Source organism: Corylus avellana, chromosome ca4 (genome assembly GCF_901000735.1).
Source record: "Corylus avellana chromosome ca4, CavTom2PMs-1.0".
Taxonomy (NCBI): Eukaryota; Viridiplantae; Streptophyta; class Magnoliopsida; order Fagales; family Betulaceae; genus Corylus; species Corylus avellana.
The window spans coordinates 4,557,504-4,577,622 of record NC_081544.1 but is presented as its reverse complement, the minus strand read 5'-3'; the positions used below and the strand labels follow the sequence as shown (position 1 = coordinate 4,577,622).

Genomic DNA, 20,119 nt, shown 5'->3' with positions numbered 1-20,119 from the left:
ATTAGGTGATATATTTTTTTTCCTCTTAATTTAGTGATTAGAAGACCATCCCATATCATATGAGGAAATTTTAGTCTTTTTGCTATAGATTTCTGATGATAATTAATAAATTGCATAATAAAAGCAAAAATAAAAAATAAATATCTATATTAACATACAGGATGTATGTATACAGGAGAAATAAGAAAAAGGGGGCCATAGCAGTAGTATACAGGATGTATGTTTACAAGAGAAATACCCAAAAATAAAAATTAATATCTAAAAATCAAAAGATCAAGGAACTCCAACATGTTCGAAAATGAGAAAGAATTTAGTAGACTGTAGTTGCCGTCCAATCATAAAGAGAGCTTAAAAAGAAAAGTTCCAGCCTCATCACTGACAACTTGCACCCTTCAAAAGCATATGCTTTCCCTACAAAGACAGCACATTATATACTAAGGGATTGTACAAGGAATTCCAATACTACAATGTTCTCGAAATATCCTTTCTAACATACATGCCTAGGGTTCAACCACTGTTCTTGGCATGACCCACCTAACCCTGAACAAACAAAGCACAAGAATCCACACTTCCATAGTGATGTCATTGTGAAGAAATAGATGATCTACTGTATACTTCATGTGTACTAGAGTTGCGCTCCTCGGTGCTTTTCTAATGATATTGAATTACTTATAAAAAAAGAAAAGAAATAGATGGTCTATTGTCTCCCTGCGATTTACAAATGCATCACCAATCTGCTATGATTATTCCAAGCTTTCTCAAGTTTTTTCGTGGTTGGAATCTTCCATAATGCCTTTGTCCAATCAAAAATGCTACAGCTTTTGATTTCAATATACTCCTCCAAGGAAAAGAACTAGCATCCGCAGACCTTAAAGCCTTATAGTAGTTTTAAACCTCAAAGCCGTGGCTTCTATTAGGAGTCCAAATCCTTTTTTTCTCATGCTCATGAGATAACCATTGTAGGATATAGCTTAAATGAAGCAAACCCAGGATTCATACTCCTGGTCTTGCACTGCTGTAAGAAAGCTTGGTTTTGATGAAAATTACCATTTGATCGGCCCATTTGCTGCTATGGAAATCCTTGTTTAGATTGTATTAAGTTTCCTCTTACTGAGAGTATGCTTGATATTTGCTTTTCATTGTAGGAAATGGCTGAAAATGCTTCAACAGTGTTCAATGTTCATGTATCTGAGTTTGTTGATGCTATCTGGGTTGCTCTAAGGGATCCAAATGTGGCTGTTCGAGAGAAAGCTGTGGAGGCTTTGCGCGCTTGCCTTAAAGTTATTGAAAAGCGTGAGACACGTTGGCGTGTGCAGTGGTTAGTCCATAGTTTCTGAGAATATGTGGTGACTTTTGTGTTTTTCTTTTTCTTTCCTTTCCTCTTTTTTTTTTTTTTTTTGGGGGGGGGGAGTGTTAAGAATTCATTTGAGTCATTTTTTTGGGTTATGTCTACAGTCCTTGCACATGGGGATTCTTTATGGTCCATTTAAGATTTTGGTTTGATTATTAACACATACTCTTGTGATAAGCCTATGCTGTTTAGTTTATGAGAAACGCTACACATACCTGACGTGGTAGTGAAAATCACCATTAGATGCTACAGGTACTTTCATTTGTTTTTTCATCCAATGGTGACTTTCATTGCCACTAGGGAGTGCCCTTGGGAGTGAACACTTGAGAATATGTGTAGCACTCCTCTTAGTTTGTTGCTGTAGAATGAGCCTCTAACCCATCCTATCGAGATGTGATCCTGAAGACTTTTTGATCATATTAAAGGGGCTAATGCCATTAATCAAAGGGCCTTGGCATATTGTGTTGTTATTTATGTTTCTCTCTCGCTTTCTCACTCTCTCTCTCTCTCTCTCTCTCTCTCTCTCTCTCTCACACACACACACACACACACACACACTCACACTCATGTACAAACATTTGTTTTTATGTATAAACGGATTTTGTTGTATATATTTAGTAGTTTAATGGGGTTTCAAAATATTTTAAATTTCTGTGATCTTTCTGAAATGTTTCAAAAGCATTTCTGTCTTTGGACTGACACAAACAATATACTGAAACAAAACAGTGTTCCTTGAATAAAGCAGAACTTTACTAGACTTTAAGTTGCCCTGCACATTGTTGCTTCTTTTTATTCTCTCTTATGCTTTCTGGTACATGGCCATGAGTGTTGGCACACAAATTGAGTCTATTTGTTTTCCCCTGCTTCTGATGCCTATTTAGACATTGCATTATGTTTTTCCTTGTCTTTGTCAGGTATTATCGTATGTTTGAGGCTACACAAAATGGATTGGGTAAAAATGCTCCTGTTCACAGTATACATGGTTCTTTACTTGCAGTTGGGGAGCTTTTGAGGTTGGTGGACATGATTGAATTTGCACTTTTTGATGGATAGTATGATTTTCTAGCTTTTGTAGATTAGAATTTGGAGACGCGCATCAATTCTCTTGTTGTTCAATTATTTTAAATGCTTTAATAATCTTTACTATTATGCTTACGCATTTTGTATGAATCTATAAGCTGGATGGCTTAGAATGCGGAAGTCTTTGCATGTGTTTCATGTGAGCAACTGTTGTAGTGTTACTAGTGAACCTCATCTATTTAGTAGAGGTAATTATGGTATGTAAAAGGACAAAGTCCAATGTGTACTTGTGGTAGCAAAGTGGAACTCTTTCCCATTACAGTAAGACTTAGATCAATTGGTGTGTGTCCTTCTTTTGAGAAAACTTTTCACTTCTGTATCTTACAAGATAGAATTAATTTTGGTTCTGATTATGGAATTTTTGTCGGGATGTGGTTATTTTGAAGAATTTTGAACCACAAATCTGTTCAAGAACTTAGTTTGTTGGTTTTGGCATGAGCTCCGGTGCCTATCAATTCTGTGTTATCATGAAAGCTCATAACCATGATCCTAACACACGGAAAGTCGTCTAATTGGTTATGCTCAAGCTTGAGGAATAGGACTAGGTGCGGATAATTGAAAATTGTTTTTCCCCTTCCCTCAAGTAGCTATTCTTCTCTAATCTTTTTTCCCCCCTTAATAGTGTTACAATTTTTTTGACCATTTGGTTTTTGGTAATTTGGGTTTTACAACTAATGCACCAAGTGAATGCTTTGCCCGTAGTTTCTTCCTTTTTAGTGGTTATTTTGTAACTTTTACATGCGGCACTTTGCTTTTAGGTTTTCTAATTCTTGTAGGGGAGGGCCTTTTGATGTTCATCTACATCCAAAGCGAAGCGGGTCCATTAGTCCACTTCGTTAGACCCACTAGGCAGCATAAGCCTAGTCTTTTGCTTTATGTCTATGTTATGACATGTATTATTATTTCTGTAGTGTCTTAAAAGGTCATGCAGTCACCATGTGACTTTTAATGAGTTTGGAGTTCTAGGATTAATTTGTTATTAGTGTAATTGAGGTGGGTGACGGTTCCAGGATTAGTTTTTTGGCGATGTGCGGTGTAGGAAGTAGATCCTTAAGGTAGCTTTTCGAGGGTGATACAATATTGCTCGCTTTAACGATGCTTCTGTGGTAGATTCTTTACAATTTTCTAGTGACTCTCAATAGTGGAATGTTAATTATATCAGAGCGGCGGATGACTTGGAGGTAGATCTCTTCACATTGTTCTTCAATTTGTTGTATTCACGTTTAAGTCTGATTCATCGTTACTGTTGAAGAATGGGGTTGTCAAGGGCCTGGACAGTGGAGTCTAAGGATTTTATGATGATGGTAAAGGATGGAGATACGGTGTTGAAACTACAAGAGCGATGCAGGGGTAAGACGCGTTGGATACGGCTGGAATGGAGAGATGCGGTTTGGCTAGCGAACATCTTTAATGAGCTGAAGGTGGTGGAGGATTCAAGGGTCTTTAGGAATGAATCTAGTTGTAGTTTCCCACGTGCCATAGCTCAGAAATGCTTCAATAGGCATGGGAGTTTTCTGGTTTTAGAGGAGTATGACGGTAGAGATAGGAGAGGTAGAGTTATGGTGCCAGAGGGCAGGCATAGGAAGGGTTGGGATCAGCTTCAGTCGGAACTATGCATTGCTATTGATTTTGTTCAACCTTTTGTTGGGGACGCAAGGAAGGCAGCGACAGGGAAACAAAGAAGAAGCTTTTCAGAGGTATTGCTCTCGTCATCGAAACAGGTAGAGGAGCCGTTTGGGTCCTTTGCTGAACCGATTGCAAGAGTTCCTAAATGGCTGTTAGGAGCTGGGACTAGTAATTCGTTTGGGAAATCCTTGCTTGCTGATTGCCATGTTAAAGTTGGTCATGAAGTTCAGGAGGCTGTTCCGGCGAAGGGTCCGGCGATTAGGTATGAGGTGAACAGTTGTGCCAGCTGTGGGGTACAGCAGAAGAAATCTTCAAGTTACGAGGAGCAAATCTGCGAAGACCATACTTCAGGATCGTCTGGGCAGGGTTGCGTGTGCAGGGGAGAAGGAAAAGCTGAAGAGATCACTGTTGAAGATACAGGAGGACATCAGGATTTGTCTCGAAGGATTTGACGCACACTGCTCTTGTAGTTGTGGGTGTGGATCCTTTGGGCCTAAAACTCAGGTGGCCCAAGACCAGTCAAGTGGTCAGACTAAAAATCAGGCCATGGCCCAACCCAATCCTACGGCTGGCCAGATAAAGGAGAAGGCCTTTGTTGTGGGAGCTGGACCCAACAAGGCTCTGAGTTATTTTAGAAGGAAGGTTGCGGGTAAGAAGGGGGATTTGGGTGTGCCTGAGTCCAACAAAGGACTTCATCCTTTCTCGAATTACACGAGCCCAGGGGTGCCGGTCCTTTTTGTGTCGCCGGCAGAGGCACTGATGAAGGTACTGCCGTCAGTGGAGGGGTCGACGAAGGAGATTGCGGCAATGGATAGCGCTATGGACGCCGATAACGCTACGGTGCTCACCACGACGATCGGTCTTGTAGCTCAAGCCTTGGCGTCGACGTGGGTGTGCGACCCAGCCCCGGGTATTCTGGGTAAGGATCCGGCGACTCTTCCGGCAGGTGTTCGAAGTGAGTTTCCGGCCAGTTCTGTCCTGTCGACTCCCTATGGGTCTGCTGCCGGTGTTCGTGCGATATTGGGTAAGGAGCCGGTGACTTTTCCGGCAGGTGTTCGAAGGGAGATCTGTTCTGTCCTGTCGACACCCTCTGGGTCTGCTGCCGGTGCTCGTGCGATATTGGGTAAGGAGCTGGCGACTTTTCCAGCAGGTGCTCGTAGGGAGTTTCCGACCTGTTCCATCCTGTCGACATCCTCTGGGTTTACTGCCGGTGCTCCTGCGATATTGAAGAAGTCAACAATGATGGGGCAGCCAGAAGTTTTGAAGGTAGGGGGGAAATTCGACAAGGGGGAGGGTGGTGGCTCAGGCCATCTGATTAGTGTCAAGCTGGGCAAGTTGGGGGAGGGGCATAGTGCTGGACAGTTGCAGCTCGATTTGCAGGGGGAGATCCCACCGGCTTTGGAGAAGTGGGATTTGCCAGGCTCGGATGATTCTTTGAGGAGGAAGGGGGCTGTGGTCAGTGTTTGTGATGAGAGTTTATGCTTTTTGGGTGAAGTCAGGTCAAGAGTTCAGGATTGCAGTTCGCAGGGTGAGTCGTTCGCTCCTGATTCCTTAGCTTTGGTATCAGTTGAAGATCAGGAGCCTCTTACGGTGGAGTTTGTAACTCATTTTAGCAAGCTCGTGGGTGTCTCTTGTGATGGAGAAGCTGGGAAATTGGCAGAGACTTTTGGGTTTATAATGGCTGATAATGAGATCATTGATGAGGATGTGGGAGATGTGGGAGATGCGGGAGAGGCCATGGAAGCACATACGGGAAAAAAAGGTAAGAGAGAGCTCAACAACCTTATTTCCTCTGTTAATTATGAGGTGCACAGTGGAAGCTCTTTGAGGGATAGTAAAATGGGGAGGGCTGTTCGGACTTTTTAATGAAGCCGAAGATCCTTTCTTGGAATGTGAGGGGTTTGAATGTAAGGAATAAAAGGATGAGGGTCAGAAATCTTCTTAGAAATTGGAAGGTGGACATAGTGTGTTTTCAAGAAACGAAGGTGGATTTCGTCACCAACAATTTTGTGAGGAGTTTGTGGGGGTTTCCTTATGTAGAGTGGTGCTATGTTCCTTCTAGAGGGGCTTCGGGTGGCATTTTGGTGATGTGGGATAGAAGAGTAGTTATGAAGGTTGAGGTTGCTTTGGGCAGATTTGTGGCGGCCTGCTCTTTCAGAAACGTTGATGATGGGTTCATGTGGGCTTTTGCGGGGGTGTATGGTCCTAATAGAGACAACATAAGGTGTCTCCTTTGGGAGGAGCTGGTGGGCCTTATGAGTTGGTGGGATTTGCCTTGGTGTATTGGTGGGGATTTCAACGCTACTCTATTCTTGATTGTAGTTGCTTCTTGGGAGGTAAGAGACCCTTCAAGTTCGAGAATATGTGGCTTAAAGTGGAGGGTTTTGTGGACAAAGTAAGGAGCTGGTGGGAGTCTTACAATTTCCGGCACTCTGAGTTTTATTCTGGCAAAAAAGTTGCAAACTCTTAAGGGGGACATTAAGAGTTGGAATGACCAGGAATTTGGCAATGTGGGAGGGCGCATTAAGGCTCGCATGGAAGATATAAAGGCTCTTGATAGGGTGGAGGAAGAGAGAGGGTTATCAGCTGATGAAATTGAGAGGAAGAGTTTGATAGCCAGAGATTTGGAGGCTCTTCTCTTACAGGAGGAGATTAGTTGGAGGCAAAAATCTCGAATTCGTTGGTTGAAAGAGGGAGATAAATGTACGAAATTTTTCCACCAGATTGCTAATGCAAACAGAAGACATAATTCTATTGAGTCTCTGTCTGTGGGGGGCTCCACAACTTCAGATCAAGGGGTCATTAGCAATCACATTACCAATTTTTATGAGTCCCTATTCTCAGAGAGTCTCAGCTGGAGACCGAGGCTAGATGATCTTGATTTTGATATGTTGAATGTTGGAGAGGCCTCTAGGTTAGAAGCTCCTTTCGAGGAAAGGGAGGTGTGGGAGGTGGTGAAAGGTATGGATAGGGACAAGGCGTCGGGCCCGGATGGCTTTTCTATGGCGTTTTTTCAGGATTGCTGGGGGGTGATTAAGGAGGATATCATGGCGGTTTTTGCGGAGTTCCATGAGCGAGGAAAATTTGAAAAAAGCCTCAATGCTACGTTTATCTCTCTTATTCCGAAGACCAATGGAGCTTCCGATATTAAGGGTTTTCGTCCGATTAGCCTTGTGGGAGGGACATACAAGATTGTTGCAAAGGTCTTAGCCAACAGAATGAAGGAAGTGATGGATAGGGTCATCTCTAAGCCGTAGAATCCCTTTGTTAAAGGTAGGCAAATTTTGGACTCAGTTCTTATTGCCAGTGAATGCTTGGACAGCCGAATCAGATCAGGGGAACCTGGCTTGTTGTGCAAATTGGATATGGAAAAGGCTTATGATCATATGAATTGGAAGTTTCTTCTTTATGTTTTAAGAAGATGCGGTTTTGGAGAGAAATGGTGTTCGTGGATTGAACATTGCATTTCGACTGTGCGTTTCTCGATTTTGATCAATGGATCCTCTTCCGGTTTCTTCGATAGCTCGCGGGGCGTGAGGCAAGGAGACCGTCTTTCTCCTTTCTTGTTTGTTCTAGTCATGGAGGCGTTTAGCAGGATGATCAATGCCTCGATAAACAGGGGTCTCATCTCGGGTTTTTCTGTGGGAAGAAGAGAGTCGGATCAGGTTATTGTCTCTCACCTTCTTTTTGCAGATGACACTTTGGTTTTTTGTGGAGCAGATCCTAATCAAGTTAGAAACATTGGTGCATTACTCATTTGCTTTGAAGCTGTTTCAGGGTTAAAGGTGAATCTGGCTAAATCTGTCTTGGTCCCTGTTGGTAGTATGAACAATACGGGCACTTTGGCAGGCATCCTTGGTTGCGGATCAGCTTCTATGCCTTTGAAGTATTTGGGTCTCCCGTTGGGGGCCCCGCTTATGGTTAAGGCCAGTTGGGAGGACATGTTGGAGAAGTATGCTAGAAGGCTGGCCCCATGGAAACAGCTATATCTGTCTAAAGGGGGGAGGGTTACTCTCATTAAGAGCACCTTATCCAATCTTCCCACTTATTTTTTGTTTTTATTTCCTATCCCTACATCTGTGGCGAAACGTATGGAAAAAATTCAACGTGATTTCTTATGGGGTGGGATTAATGATGAGTTTAAGTTCCATCTGATTAGTTGGAGCAAGGTATGTTCTCCGATCTCAGAGGGAGGCTTAGGGATTCGGAATTTGCGTTTGATGAACAAAGCTTTGTTGGGGAAATGGTTGTGGAGATTTGCTCATGAGAAAGAGGCTTGGTGGAGGAAGATTCTAGTGGCAAAGTACGGTGCGGTTTGGGGTGGTTGGCGATCCAGGGATCCTAGTGGTTCGCACGGGGTGGGGTTATGGAAGTACATTAGCAAGGGGTGGAGGTCGTTTCATTGCCACATTAGATTGGATCCTGGGTTTGGGTCCAATATCAGGTTTTGGGAGGATATCTGGTGCGGTGAGAGGTCTCTCAAGGATGCTTTTCCTGGACTTTTCAATATTGCCACCAATAAGGATGCGTCTATTGCGGATAATAGGGAGCGTTTAAATGGCTCTGTGCAATGGAATATTTCCTTCATTCGCAGGGTTCATGATTGGGAAGTCGAGGTATTGGCCTCTTTTTATTCTCTCTTGTATTCGCACTTGATGCGTGGAGTAGGGGAGGATATGATGTGGTGGAACGCTTCAAGAAAAGGAAAATTTGAGGTCAGATCTTATTTCAGAATCCTTGCTTCCAAAGATCCTTCCCCCTTCCCTTGGAAGAGCATATGGCGTACCAAGGTTCCTTTGAGAGTGGCTTTTTTTGCTTGGACGGCTGTGCTTGGGAAGACTCTAACCCTGGATAATGTTCGGAAGAGAGGTATTGTGGTGATCAACCGTTGTTGCATGTGTGAATCGGATGGGGAGTCAGTTGACCATCTCTTTCTTCATTGTGGGGTTGCGAGTATCTTGTGGAATGCTGTTTTCTCTCGGTTTGGTTTGTGTTGGGTGTTGCCTGGGAGCGTCAGGGGTTTGTACACTTCTTGGTGGGCGGGTGGCAAATCCCGTAGTGCTGTTGTGTGGAAGATGGTTCCTCTTTGCCTTATGTGGTGCATCTGGATCGAGAGAAATGCTAGATGTTTCAAGGACTCGTCTATAAATATTAAGGATCTTCTACACTTTTTCTTGTATATCCTTTTCACTGGGGCCGCTGGCTGGCTAGCGCCCCTAGTGATAAGCTTCCCTAATTTCCTTTTTATGTTCTCTTCTTCTTTTTCTTCCTTTTAGTCGCTCTCTTGTATACTCTCTGTGTACTAGGGTTGCGCCCCTCTGCGCTTTGATAATATATCTTTACTTATCAAAAAAAAAATTTGTTGTATTCCATCAGTCTAAGTTTGGTAGGGAGGACAAGTTTTGTTGGATCCCTTTAAAGAGAGAGTTGTTTGACGTCATATATTTCTATAAGGTCCTAACTCCCTATGACATCACTCCTTTCCCTTGTAGTATTTGGCGAAATAAGATTCCTTTGAGGGTGATATTCTTTGCCTGGTTGGCCGCTTTAGAGAAGATCTTCACTATGGATAACTTAAGAAGGCAGAATTTCAATTTTATTGTGATAGATTGATGTTGCATGTGCAAGAAGAGTGGAAAAAGTGTAGATCACCGTTTACTCCACTGTGAAATTGCCAGTGCCTTGTGGAATTCTATTTTTGGTCTTTTCAGGTTAAAGTGGGTTATGACTTGTTGATTGGTAGATCTCTGTGTATGTCGGAGAAGGCAATTTGATAGTCTTCAAAGTGTAGCAGTGCTGAAGATGATCTCGCCTCGTATTGAAATTTTGGATATCACAAAGGACGGTAGTGGAACTAAGGGCCTTCTTTAAAACTCTTTACCAATAGACAACTGCCTAGGATTTTCTTCATATTTCTAGTTTTCTTGATCTTTTTTCTTTTTTTGATTAGGTGTTTCTCTTGTATAATTCTTGTGTTCTTGGGTTGTGCCACTTTGTTTTTTAATAAATTTTGATTACTTATTAAAAAAAAAAAAAGATTTGGAGGTGGGTTTGAAGGCCCCTACTTAGGCATCATTGCTTTGTGCGTGAAGCAACTTTGAGATATGCTCATGACCAGGAAATTTTTTTTTTGATAAGTAACGAGAATATTATTGAAAAAGCACAGAGGGGCACAATCCTAGTGCAAAAAAACATATACAATAAAAACCCCTATGGAATATACAGAGAGCACATATTCAAGAACTCATCTATAGTCGAGACAACACTATGAGTCTACGATGATGAGCCAACGCCCACAAGTGTAGCATAGAGATCATATTTTTCCTCATCCCATCCACCGAACACTCCTTATCCTCAAATGTTCGGGCATTCCTCTCCTGCCAAATACACCATGTGATGCACAAAGGAACCATCATTCAAATGACTTTAGAGATAACCCTACCCCCCACCTGATTCCAGTAAGAAAGCAAGTCAAGGAACCTTTGCGGCATGACCCACTCAATACCAAACAAAGTAAAAACATAGTTCCATAACCAAGTAGCCACTTCACAATGAATCAACAAATGATCTACGGACTCCCCATTCTGCTTACACATGCAACACCATTCCACTACCACAATTTTCCATGACCAGGAAAATTTGGTGAAGCAAATTCGAGATATGTTGATGACTAGGAAAATTTGGCAACATGATATTTTTTAGCTCGCTGATGCTAGAAGTGCAAGAGAGATGGGAGTAGACCACTTATCCTTAGGCTTTTATGTAGCTGGAGCCATTTTGACTTTGACATTGGTCTCTTTTGGCTTTCTTGGATCATTCCATGTTATATAATTGAATCTTGTCTGGTTGGAGGAGTCTTATTGCTTAGATGGTGGTGCCTCCACATTAGACATGAAGCATTTGGTTGGAAAAAAAGAAGAAGGGTTTTTGAAGCCATGGAGCACTCAATTGGAGAGGCTTATATTATTGAATCTCAAGACGTGGAGCCTTTGGTTGGAAATGGAAAAAAGAGGGTTTGAAGCCATAGAGTCGTCAATTCGAGAGACTTATATTCTTTTTCAGATACTTGAATTGACTACTTTATGGCTTCAAACCCCTTTTCTCTATTTCCAACTAAATGCTCCACGTCTTGAGATTCAATAGTATAAGCCTGTCCAATTGAGTGCTCCATGGCTTTAAAAACCCCTTTTTTCCCCAACCAAATGCTTCATTTCTGATGTGGAGGCACCACCATCCAATCGAGAGACTTATATTGTTGAATCTCAATTAATTCCTTTCTCTGCAGCGTTGTATTCCTTTTCGTAGTTTCATTGATGGCTTATATCCTAGTCTTTGATTTTGAGTTTTTTTACTTTTATTTGTTTTCTTTCTTTAATCTTTTGGGGTGCTCTTTTGTATAGATCTAAAGCACAAGAACTTTTAAAATGTGTGTGCTTCTTAGCATTAAAGGGCAAAAAGGGAACAACCTAAGTATACAGGAGATCTATACAAAAGAGCACCCCAAAAGATTAAAGATTAAAGCCTTTAATCTTTAATCTTTTGTATAGATATCCTGTGTATTTAGGTTGTGCCCTTTGAGGCTTTTAATGCTAAGAAGCACACACTTCAAAACTTATTGCGCTTTATTGTTTGTTTGTATCAGACGCAGATATGGTTTGGACATAGTTGGATATATGCCTGATACATTTTCTCTAATCCCAAAATGATTTTTAACTTCCAAATTTCTTGTGGTTAGTTGTTGTTTGTATCAGGCACCAATATGGTTCGGACATTTTTGGATATATGCTTGATGCATTTTCTCTAATTAAAAAATAATTTTTAAAATTTCATCTGTTTTGGAAACAGTAGGATGTGAACAGGATATGGAAGGGACACACGGGGCTAAAAGTGACAAGCAACTTGGGTAAAGTTCCACCCAATCCCTGTAGAGAAATTAGTCTTACTCCTATGTATCAAAATCTCTACCTCCTTCACCCTTGTCTTCATAGAAACTCGTCTTGCTAAAAAAACGGGGGCAAACACAAACACCTGTCTCCTACTATAATCAGAACACTTTGTACTTGCCTGAGAAGCCTCACCATTGATTTTAAGAAAGAAGGCGCTTGTAACATGATAATTGATGACACTTGCCACCCATCAGCAAATGATCCTTGGTGATAGCAATGACGGTGACGAGGACCATGACGTTGAGGTCGATATCAAGATCGGGGCCTTTCTGAAATGCCATGACTTGTATCCAAGATGAGACTCATTGCTTAACTTTTCTGTACCGAGAATTTGATTGGATTTTAAACATTTTGAATTCAAATTAGCCTTTGTGGGAGAAGAGCTTTGGGAAGAATGAGGGAACAAGTGTTTGATCGATCAAAGAAGACGTTCATGGGCAAGTTGAGGAACTTGCTCAGAGAGTTCAAGAAGGGAAAGCACATAGGGGCAGTCAGTTAGCAAAGATATCATAGTTAGCAAAGATACCATATTTTAAGGAGATTGATGGGGCTTTGAGGGAGAGGAGTAAGAATGTGTAGTCCTGCCTAAGGTTGATGCCTACATGCAATTTCTGGATAAATATTTGACTGGGTTTTACTTATTTTGTGGAGATATTTTTGGAAGAATTGGAAATGGTTAGAGCAAAAATTTATTTTTGTATAGAAATATTCTATAGATAACTCAAGATGTAGGCTTGATAGGGTAGTTACTTGATATTTATCATTCAAACCAAAAATTAACTTGCAATATAAACAAGTATAAATGTGTGTGTGTGTGTGTGTGTGTGTGTGTGTGTGTGTGTATGTATATATATTATTGCCTAATTAACATTCACTATGACTATCATTTTTTGATTATTAATGCATTTCATTAAAAGCGTTGAGGGGTGCAACCCTAGTATACAAGAGAAAATCCCTTTAGTGAGAAAACGAAGAACAAAGATCCACAAAATCACACATACACTATCAATATTGTATTCCAGTTTTTCAATAGTTGCCTTGTATCTGCATCGTATCAGATCTGCATCCAATGTCAGTATTGGTATATATCAGTCATAATGATATCTTAATCATTGAAAGAAACAAGTCTATTTGGATTTGTGAACTGAAATAATTTTGCACATACTGCAGCATTTGGTAAAATAAAAGTATGGTATTCTTTTGTCTCATTTCGATGTTACAGTTTATCCATTGTCTTCACGTCATCGTTTAATTGGTTATGGTTTCTGAGTTAGATATGATTGAACTTCATCTGGGCAGGAATACGGGTGAGTTCATGATGTCAAGGTATAGAGAAGTTGCTGACATTGTTCTCAGATATCTAGAGCACCGGGATCGGCTTGTTCGCATGAGCATAACTTCGCTTCTACCTCGCATTGCACATTTCCTGCGTGATCGATTTGTCACAAACTACTTGACGGTTTGTTTACTTTGCTTCATTTTTTCATTTAACCACACCTATCATTTTTTTTTTTTTTTTCTTCATTTAACCACTGTTGGCCTGCATCCTTACTCAAATCATGTGTGTTAAAGGGGCTGCAATTTCTTGCAGATATGCATGAATCATATTCTTGCAGTTCTACAAATACCAGCTGAACGTGCCACTGGATTCACTGCCCTTGGGGAGATGGCTGGTGCTTTGGACGGGGAACTTGTCCACTATTTGCCAAGAATTACATCTCACTTGCGTGAGGCGGTATGTCACTGTGCCTGTCTTCTGACGTTGGTTTTCACAAGAGATTTATTTTTCTGTTTTATCACAGTTTCTGTGCAGTTTAAGATTTTATTGGTTTCATATCAATCTGATAATGAACATAGTATCTGACAGTTATCAATTTCTTTTGTCTGTAGATTGCTCCACGTAGAGGTAAACCCTCTCCTGAGGCTTTGGCTTGTGTTGGAAGCATCGCGAAAGCTATGGGCCCAGCTATGGAACTTCATGTTCGTGGTCTCTTGGATGTTATGTTTTCAGCTGGTCTTTCCCTTACACTTGTAGAAGCCCTTGAGCAAATAACTATCAGGTACATTGCGTTATTCATGCACCTTCTTTCTCATACATTTTGGGTGTAAATCCTTTTGAGGGAGTTTAAATTTCCGTTGTTATTGATTGTTATGTCAGTATTCCATGTTTGCTCCCTACTATTCAAGATCGGTTGCTTGATTGCATTTCAATGGTTCTCTCAAAATCCCATTATCCTCAAGGGAGGCCGGCTGTTGGCATGGGTAGAGGAAGTATGATGAATACCCCTCAGCAGGCTTCAGATATTAGTGGTTCAACCTTAGTGCCACTCGCTTTGCAGACTCTTGCTCGTTTTAATTTCAAGGTTTGTCCACAAATTATCATCCAACATGGATCCTAATTGCACGTTTGGTTCACTAAGAAGTTAATGTATGTTTTAGGGTCATGACCTTCTTGAGTTTGCAAGAGAATCAGTTGTTGTATATTTGGATGATGAGGATGGAGCCACACGAAAAGATGCTGCCCTTTGTTGTTGCAGATTAGTTGCAAATTCTATTTCTGGTATTGGATGTACACCATTTGCTCCTAGTAGGTTGAATCGAGCTGGAGGAAAGAGACGACGTCTTGTTGAGGAGGTTTGGCGTTTTACTATACTTTTCTGTTAATAAGTACGTGTGCGTGCATGTATAACTTGTCATTTGTTAGAGGGATTTAGGGTTTGCATATAAAGCGAAGAAAGAAGAGGCTGTCTTATTTCACATAGCCTTCTCCTCTCATACTTCATATATATATATATATATATATATATATATATATATATATAATGTAACATTGAGTACAAAGACCAAAATACCCTATATAATATATTAACCCTAATATGCTCATCTAACACTCCCCCTTAAGCTGGAGCATATATATCATATAAGCTCATTTTGGAACAAATAAACTCTAACTTCTTTTGACACAAGGACTTTGTAAACATATCAGCTAGTTGATCTCCAGACTTAACAAATGGTGTAGATATATCTCCGCTGAGTATCTTATCTCGAACAAAATGCTTAGTTCTTTCATGAAAAATAGGGTTAGACACAATATGTATAGCGGCTTGATTGTCACAAAATAACGGGATAGGAGTAGGAGTGGTGAATCCAATCTCCTGTAGGAAATGTTGTAACCACGTCAATTCACTATCAGTATTAGACATTGCCCTGTATTCTGCCTCAGCACTCGACCGTGCCACCACCGTCTGTTTCTTACTTTTCCAAGTCACTAGATTACCACCCAAGAATGTGCAATACCCTGTAGTAGATCGCCTATCTAGGAGAGAACCTGCCCAATCTGCATTAGTAAACCCTTCTATCCGGAGGTGTCCATTCGGTCTATACAATATCCCAAGGCCAGGTTCTCTTTTCAAATATCGAATAATACGAGTAACAGCTTCCCAATGTGAAACTCTAGGAGCCTCCAAGAATTGACTAACAACACCAACTGCATAAGAAATGTCTGGCCTAGTAATAGTAAGATAATTCAACTTTCCAACCAAATGACGATACCTACTAGGATCTTCAAATAAATCTCCGTCATCCTTTACTAATTTTTGATTAGGATCAATTGGAGTGTCAACAAGACGAGCACCCAGGAGACCTGTCTCTTCTAACAAATCAAGTGCATATTTTCTTTGAGATAAATTGATACCCTTTCGGGATCTAGCAACTTTAATCTCCAAGAAATATCGTAGTTTTCCCAAATCTTTTGTATGAAACTTTTGTTGTAAAAACAGTTTCAATCGAGCAATACCTCCGGAATCATCTCCTGTAATCACAATGTCATCCACATATACCACAAGAAGAATGTAGCCTACACTTGTATGCAAGTGAAATACTGAATGATCTGTCTGACAGCGTTGAAGACCAAACTCCATAACGGCCTTAGAGAACTTCCCAAACCATGCACGTGGAGATTGCTTGAGACCATACGAATCCTTTTTTAACTTACAGACAACTCCGATACTCCCCTTGAGCAACCACCTGCAACAAACCCAGGTGGTTGCTCCATATAAACTTCCTCATGTAAATCCCCATGTAAAAAGGCATTTTTGACATCCAATTGAAATAAGGGCCAATTAAGATTAGTAGCCAAAGAAATAAGAATACGAACGGAAGAGATTTTAGCAACTGGATAAAACGTCTCATCATAATCAATACCATATGTCTGTGTATAACCTTTATCAACCAAATGAGCTTTCAACCGTTCAATAGAACCATCAGGATTAAACTTAACCGTGTATACCCATTTGCCACCAACAATCTTCTTAGCAGGTGGTAATGGAACAAGTTCCCACGTACCATTTTGATGTAAGGCTTTCATTTCCAATTCCATAGCTTGCCTCCAACCAGAGTCAGATAAGGCATCCTGCACTGTCTTTGGGGTGGAAATAGTAGGAAGATAGGAAATAAAGCAAGAATGGGAAGGAGATAAAGAAGTAGTGGATACAAACTGACTGATAGGATGTTTAGTAGTACAAGAACGTGTACCTTTCTGTAGGGCAATGGGCAAGGAATCAGATGCAGCTGCTAGCGGATCCGAAGACGGGGAGGGTGATGGTGGAGGTGCAGGAGCTGATGGGCGTGGTCGACGTGTATAAACCTAGAAAGGAGCAGGTGAGGGTGGAGGCAACACGATAGACTTAAAGAGATATGGAACAGGCAGCGGAACAGACGTGACATTAGGCTTAAGGGTAGACGCTCCGAAAGACGCATCAACAGGAAAATAGGAAAGAGACTCAACAAATGTGACATCGGCGCTAGTAAAGTAGCGGCGAAGAACAGGACTATAACAACGATATCCTTTCTGAGTTGTGGAATAACCAAGAAAGACACATTTGGTAGAACGAGGATCAAGTTTATCATAACTAGGACCCAAATTATGAACATAACAAGCACACCCAAAAACCCTAAGTGGTAAGGCAAATGAGGGTGAAGAACGTTATAAGAGAGAATGAGGAGAAGTACCATCTAAGATCGAGGAGGGCATTCGATTAATGAGGTAACAAGCAGTAAGAACGGCGTCACTCCAAAAATGTTTGGGGACATGCATATGAAATAAGAGACAATGTGCAACATTCAATGAATGACGATTCTTGCGTTCAGCCACTCCATTTTGTTGTGGAGTGTGAGCACATGATGTTTGATGGATAATGCCTTTATTAGACAAATAAGAGGCAAAAGAACTAGATGTGTATTCTTTGGCATTATCAGAACGCAAAATACGAATTTTCTTAGTAAATTGAGTCTGAATCATATTACGAAAAATTCGGAAAGCAGAAAATAACTCGGAACGATTTTTCATTAAAAATAGTCAAGTCATACAGGAAAAATCATCCACGAAGGTCACAAAATAATGAAATTTATTGGATGCAATATTCATAGGATCCCATACATCAGAATGAACTAAGTCAAAAGGATGTGAAACACGACTAACAATTTTTTGACGGAAAAGAAACACGACGGTGCTTACTAAGCTAACAAGCTTTGCAAGACATGGACAATTCATTTCGAAGACTCAGGACTTGATGCTTCAACGTAGGAAGAGAAGGATGACCAAGTCGACAATGCCACTGAAGAGCTGAGGTTGACGACTGTAAAGCACACGAGGAAAATGAAGGTGCAAGGTCCAGATAATATAAGCCACAAACTTCATGCCCCATACCAATCATCCTCCTCATCTTGAGATCATGAAAAATGCACAAAGAAGGGTAAAAACTGACAGAACAATGAAGAGCTTTGGTAATTTTACTAATGGATAACAAATTAAAAGGAAAACTAGGAACATGTAGAACAGAAAACAACTCAATATCTATACTCAAATGGGTATGGCCAGAGCCGGCTACGGTGGAGAAGGAACCATTAGCTAGGGTGACACTATGGGGTGTATCAACATGACAATAATCAGAGAGAAAAGTGGACGAACTAGTCATATGCTCATTGGTGCCAGAATCAATAATCCAAGGGTCGCGAGTGGAGGATAAAAGACAGTGAGATGCAGTATCTAACTGAGCAAGAGTAGCCGTGGAAGAGGTAGAAGCCCGCTTATTGGTTAAGAACTGAGCATACTCATCTTTCGGAATGGAGATTAGATCATTCTTGAAGTGTGAGCTCGAGCTAACAGGTGGTCGAGATGGAGCTGGGGAATCATCGTGAGAAGCAACGTGATTGGCAAACCTAGATGGTGTGCCATGTACATCCCAACAAAAATCCATAGAATGGTTAGTACGACCACAATGAGTGCATTTGCGAGGCCCACGACCTCCGATGCAACCTCCACCTCGATAATCACGTCCACCACGAAAACCATGACCACCACGACCGCCACGTCCCCCATGAGAACTACCATAACTTCCATGGGCAGCAATAAAAGCAGCACGCTCACCAGTACGCTCAGAACTTATCTGAGAGCCATGATCAATAAGATTACCACACTGAATCCGAGAAAAGACTTCAGGAAGTGAGGGAAGTGTAGAACCCCCGAAAATCTGCGCACGAACCGAGTCAAACTTGGGTTTCAAGCCAAGAAGAAACCGAACCACATCCACATCTTGACGTTGCTGTTCCATTTTCTTCAGGTTCGTAGAGAGTGGCTGGTACAAGTTTCTCTCCTTACAAATAGCCACAACTTGGTTGTAGTACTCATCCACAGTTTGATCACCTTGTTCAAGTCCAAAATATTGTTTACACACTTCATAAATCCGAGTGATATTTCCAGTTCCAGAGTACATGTGACTAAGATGATCCGAAATGTCCTTGGCACTAGGCAAGTAGATGCATGAAGATCCAATGTGAGACTCAATACTATTCAACATAAGAGAGATAATTTGATTATCTTCTTGTTCCCAAAGGCTAGGAGTATAGTCTTTAGGCATACCCGAGGTTAAGTGAATAAACAAACCCTTGCCTTTGAGAAAAACTTCAACAGACCTTGCCCAATAAATATAATTCTTTCCATTGAGCTTCACAAGAGTCATAGGAGCATTAACTAAGGAAGGTTCAGGTTTAGTGGCCATAATCTCAACAACAAAGAAGCCACAGACCCCACCACAGAAATACCAAAAAAATAAGAGTAACTGTAACAACCACTTAAAATGAATGGAAACACCCACTTCAATGTTGGAAAAAGAGCAAAAAAAAAAAAAAACCAGCTCAAACCAATGCCAATTTGTAAACAAAACGAGAGAGAGAGATAACCAGTAGGAATACGGCTAAAAAAATCCAAACAGTAACCTTCGCCGGAGACCGTCGAAACTCTTCGGGGAAAGGCAGACCACCCCGGAAATCCCACTAGAAAGACCAAAACCAGAAGCTAAACCAAACAGGGACCTGCACCGGAGACTTACTGGAGGCTTGCCGGAAATACATTGAAACACACCGGCGTCTGACAGACCTCACCGGTGATACCAAAAACCACGGCGACAGACCCAAGTGACTACCACAGAACACGCCGGCAAACCACCACAGACCCAATCGACGACCACACTTCAACTACAACCTAGTTTTTGCCAATCATCACTGTAACCTGCCGGCAGCCATATACGTCACCAACAACCATAGACGAGGCTGGAAATACACCACAAACCACGCCGGCGACCATCTATCCCCAATCACTATTTGCGGGCATGAAGCCCATGTCTCACAATTCCATGCTCAGTAGAATAAAACGAGGATTTGGGTAAAAAAAAAAAAAAAATAATAAAGAAGGGAGGAAGAAGCGGGGTGGGAGAGTAATCAGATGTCGTCAATAGTTATGGCTCTGATACCATGTTAGAGGGATTTAGGGTTTGCATGTAAAGAGAAGAAAGAAGAGGCTGTCTTATTTCACGTATAATGTAACATCGAGTACAAAGACCAAAATACCCCATATAATATATTAACCCTAATATGCTCATCTAACATCATTAATGGTAATTGGAAAAGTTTGTCACCATTGGTTTCTTTAGTTTGTTTTGTTATCCCTTCCACCCATTCAGCAAGTTTACATTAGGCATGCATCTACTTTCAAATGTACTTTAATATATATATTAGTTTGTTTTGTTATCCCTTCCACCCATTCAGCAAGTTTACATTA

At 41.1% G+C, this 20,119-nt stretch overlaps 1 protein-coding gene across 3 annotated transcripts in view; it reads left to right on the top strand.

Moving 5' to 3' along the window:
- The window catches only part of LOC132178802 (serine/threonine-protein kinase TOR), an 88,489-nt gene that overhangs the window by 10,903 nt on the left and 57,467 nt on the right, over positions 1-20,119 (top strand). Inside the window, exons 1-7 of one of the 3 annotated variants that reach the window (XM_059591356.1) lie at positions 1,146-1,318; positions 2,266-2,364; positions 13,303-13,462; positions 13,595-13,738; positions 13,894-14,063; positions 14,162-14,366; positions 14,443-14,637. In XM_059591356.1, coding sequence (XP_059447339.1) covers positions 1,149-1,318; positions 2,266-2,364; positions 13,303-13,462; positions 13,595-13,738; positions 13,894-14,063; positions 14,162-14,366; positions 14,443-14,637 — 1,143 coding nt within the window. In that variant the 5' untranslated portion in view covers positions 1,146-1,148. Of the gene's footprint in view, positions 1-1,145; positions 1,319-2,265; positions 2,365-13,302; positions 13,463-13,594; positions 13,739-13,893; positions 14,064-14,161; positions 14,367-14,442; positions 14,638-20,119 lie in introns of those variants that run through there. The other 2 variants (XM_059591355.1, XM_059591357.1) reach the window with 2 other exon arrangements.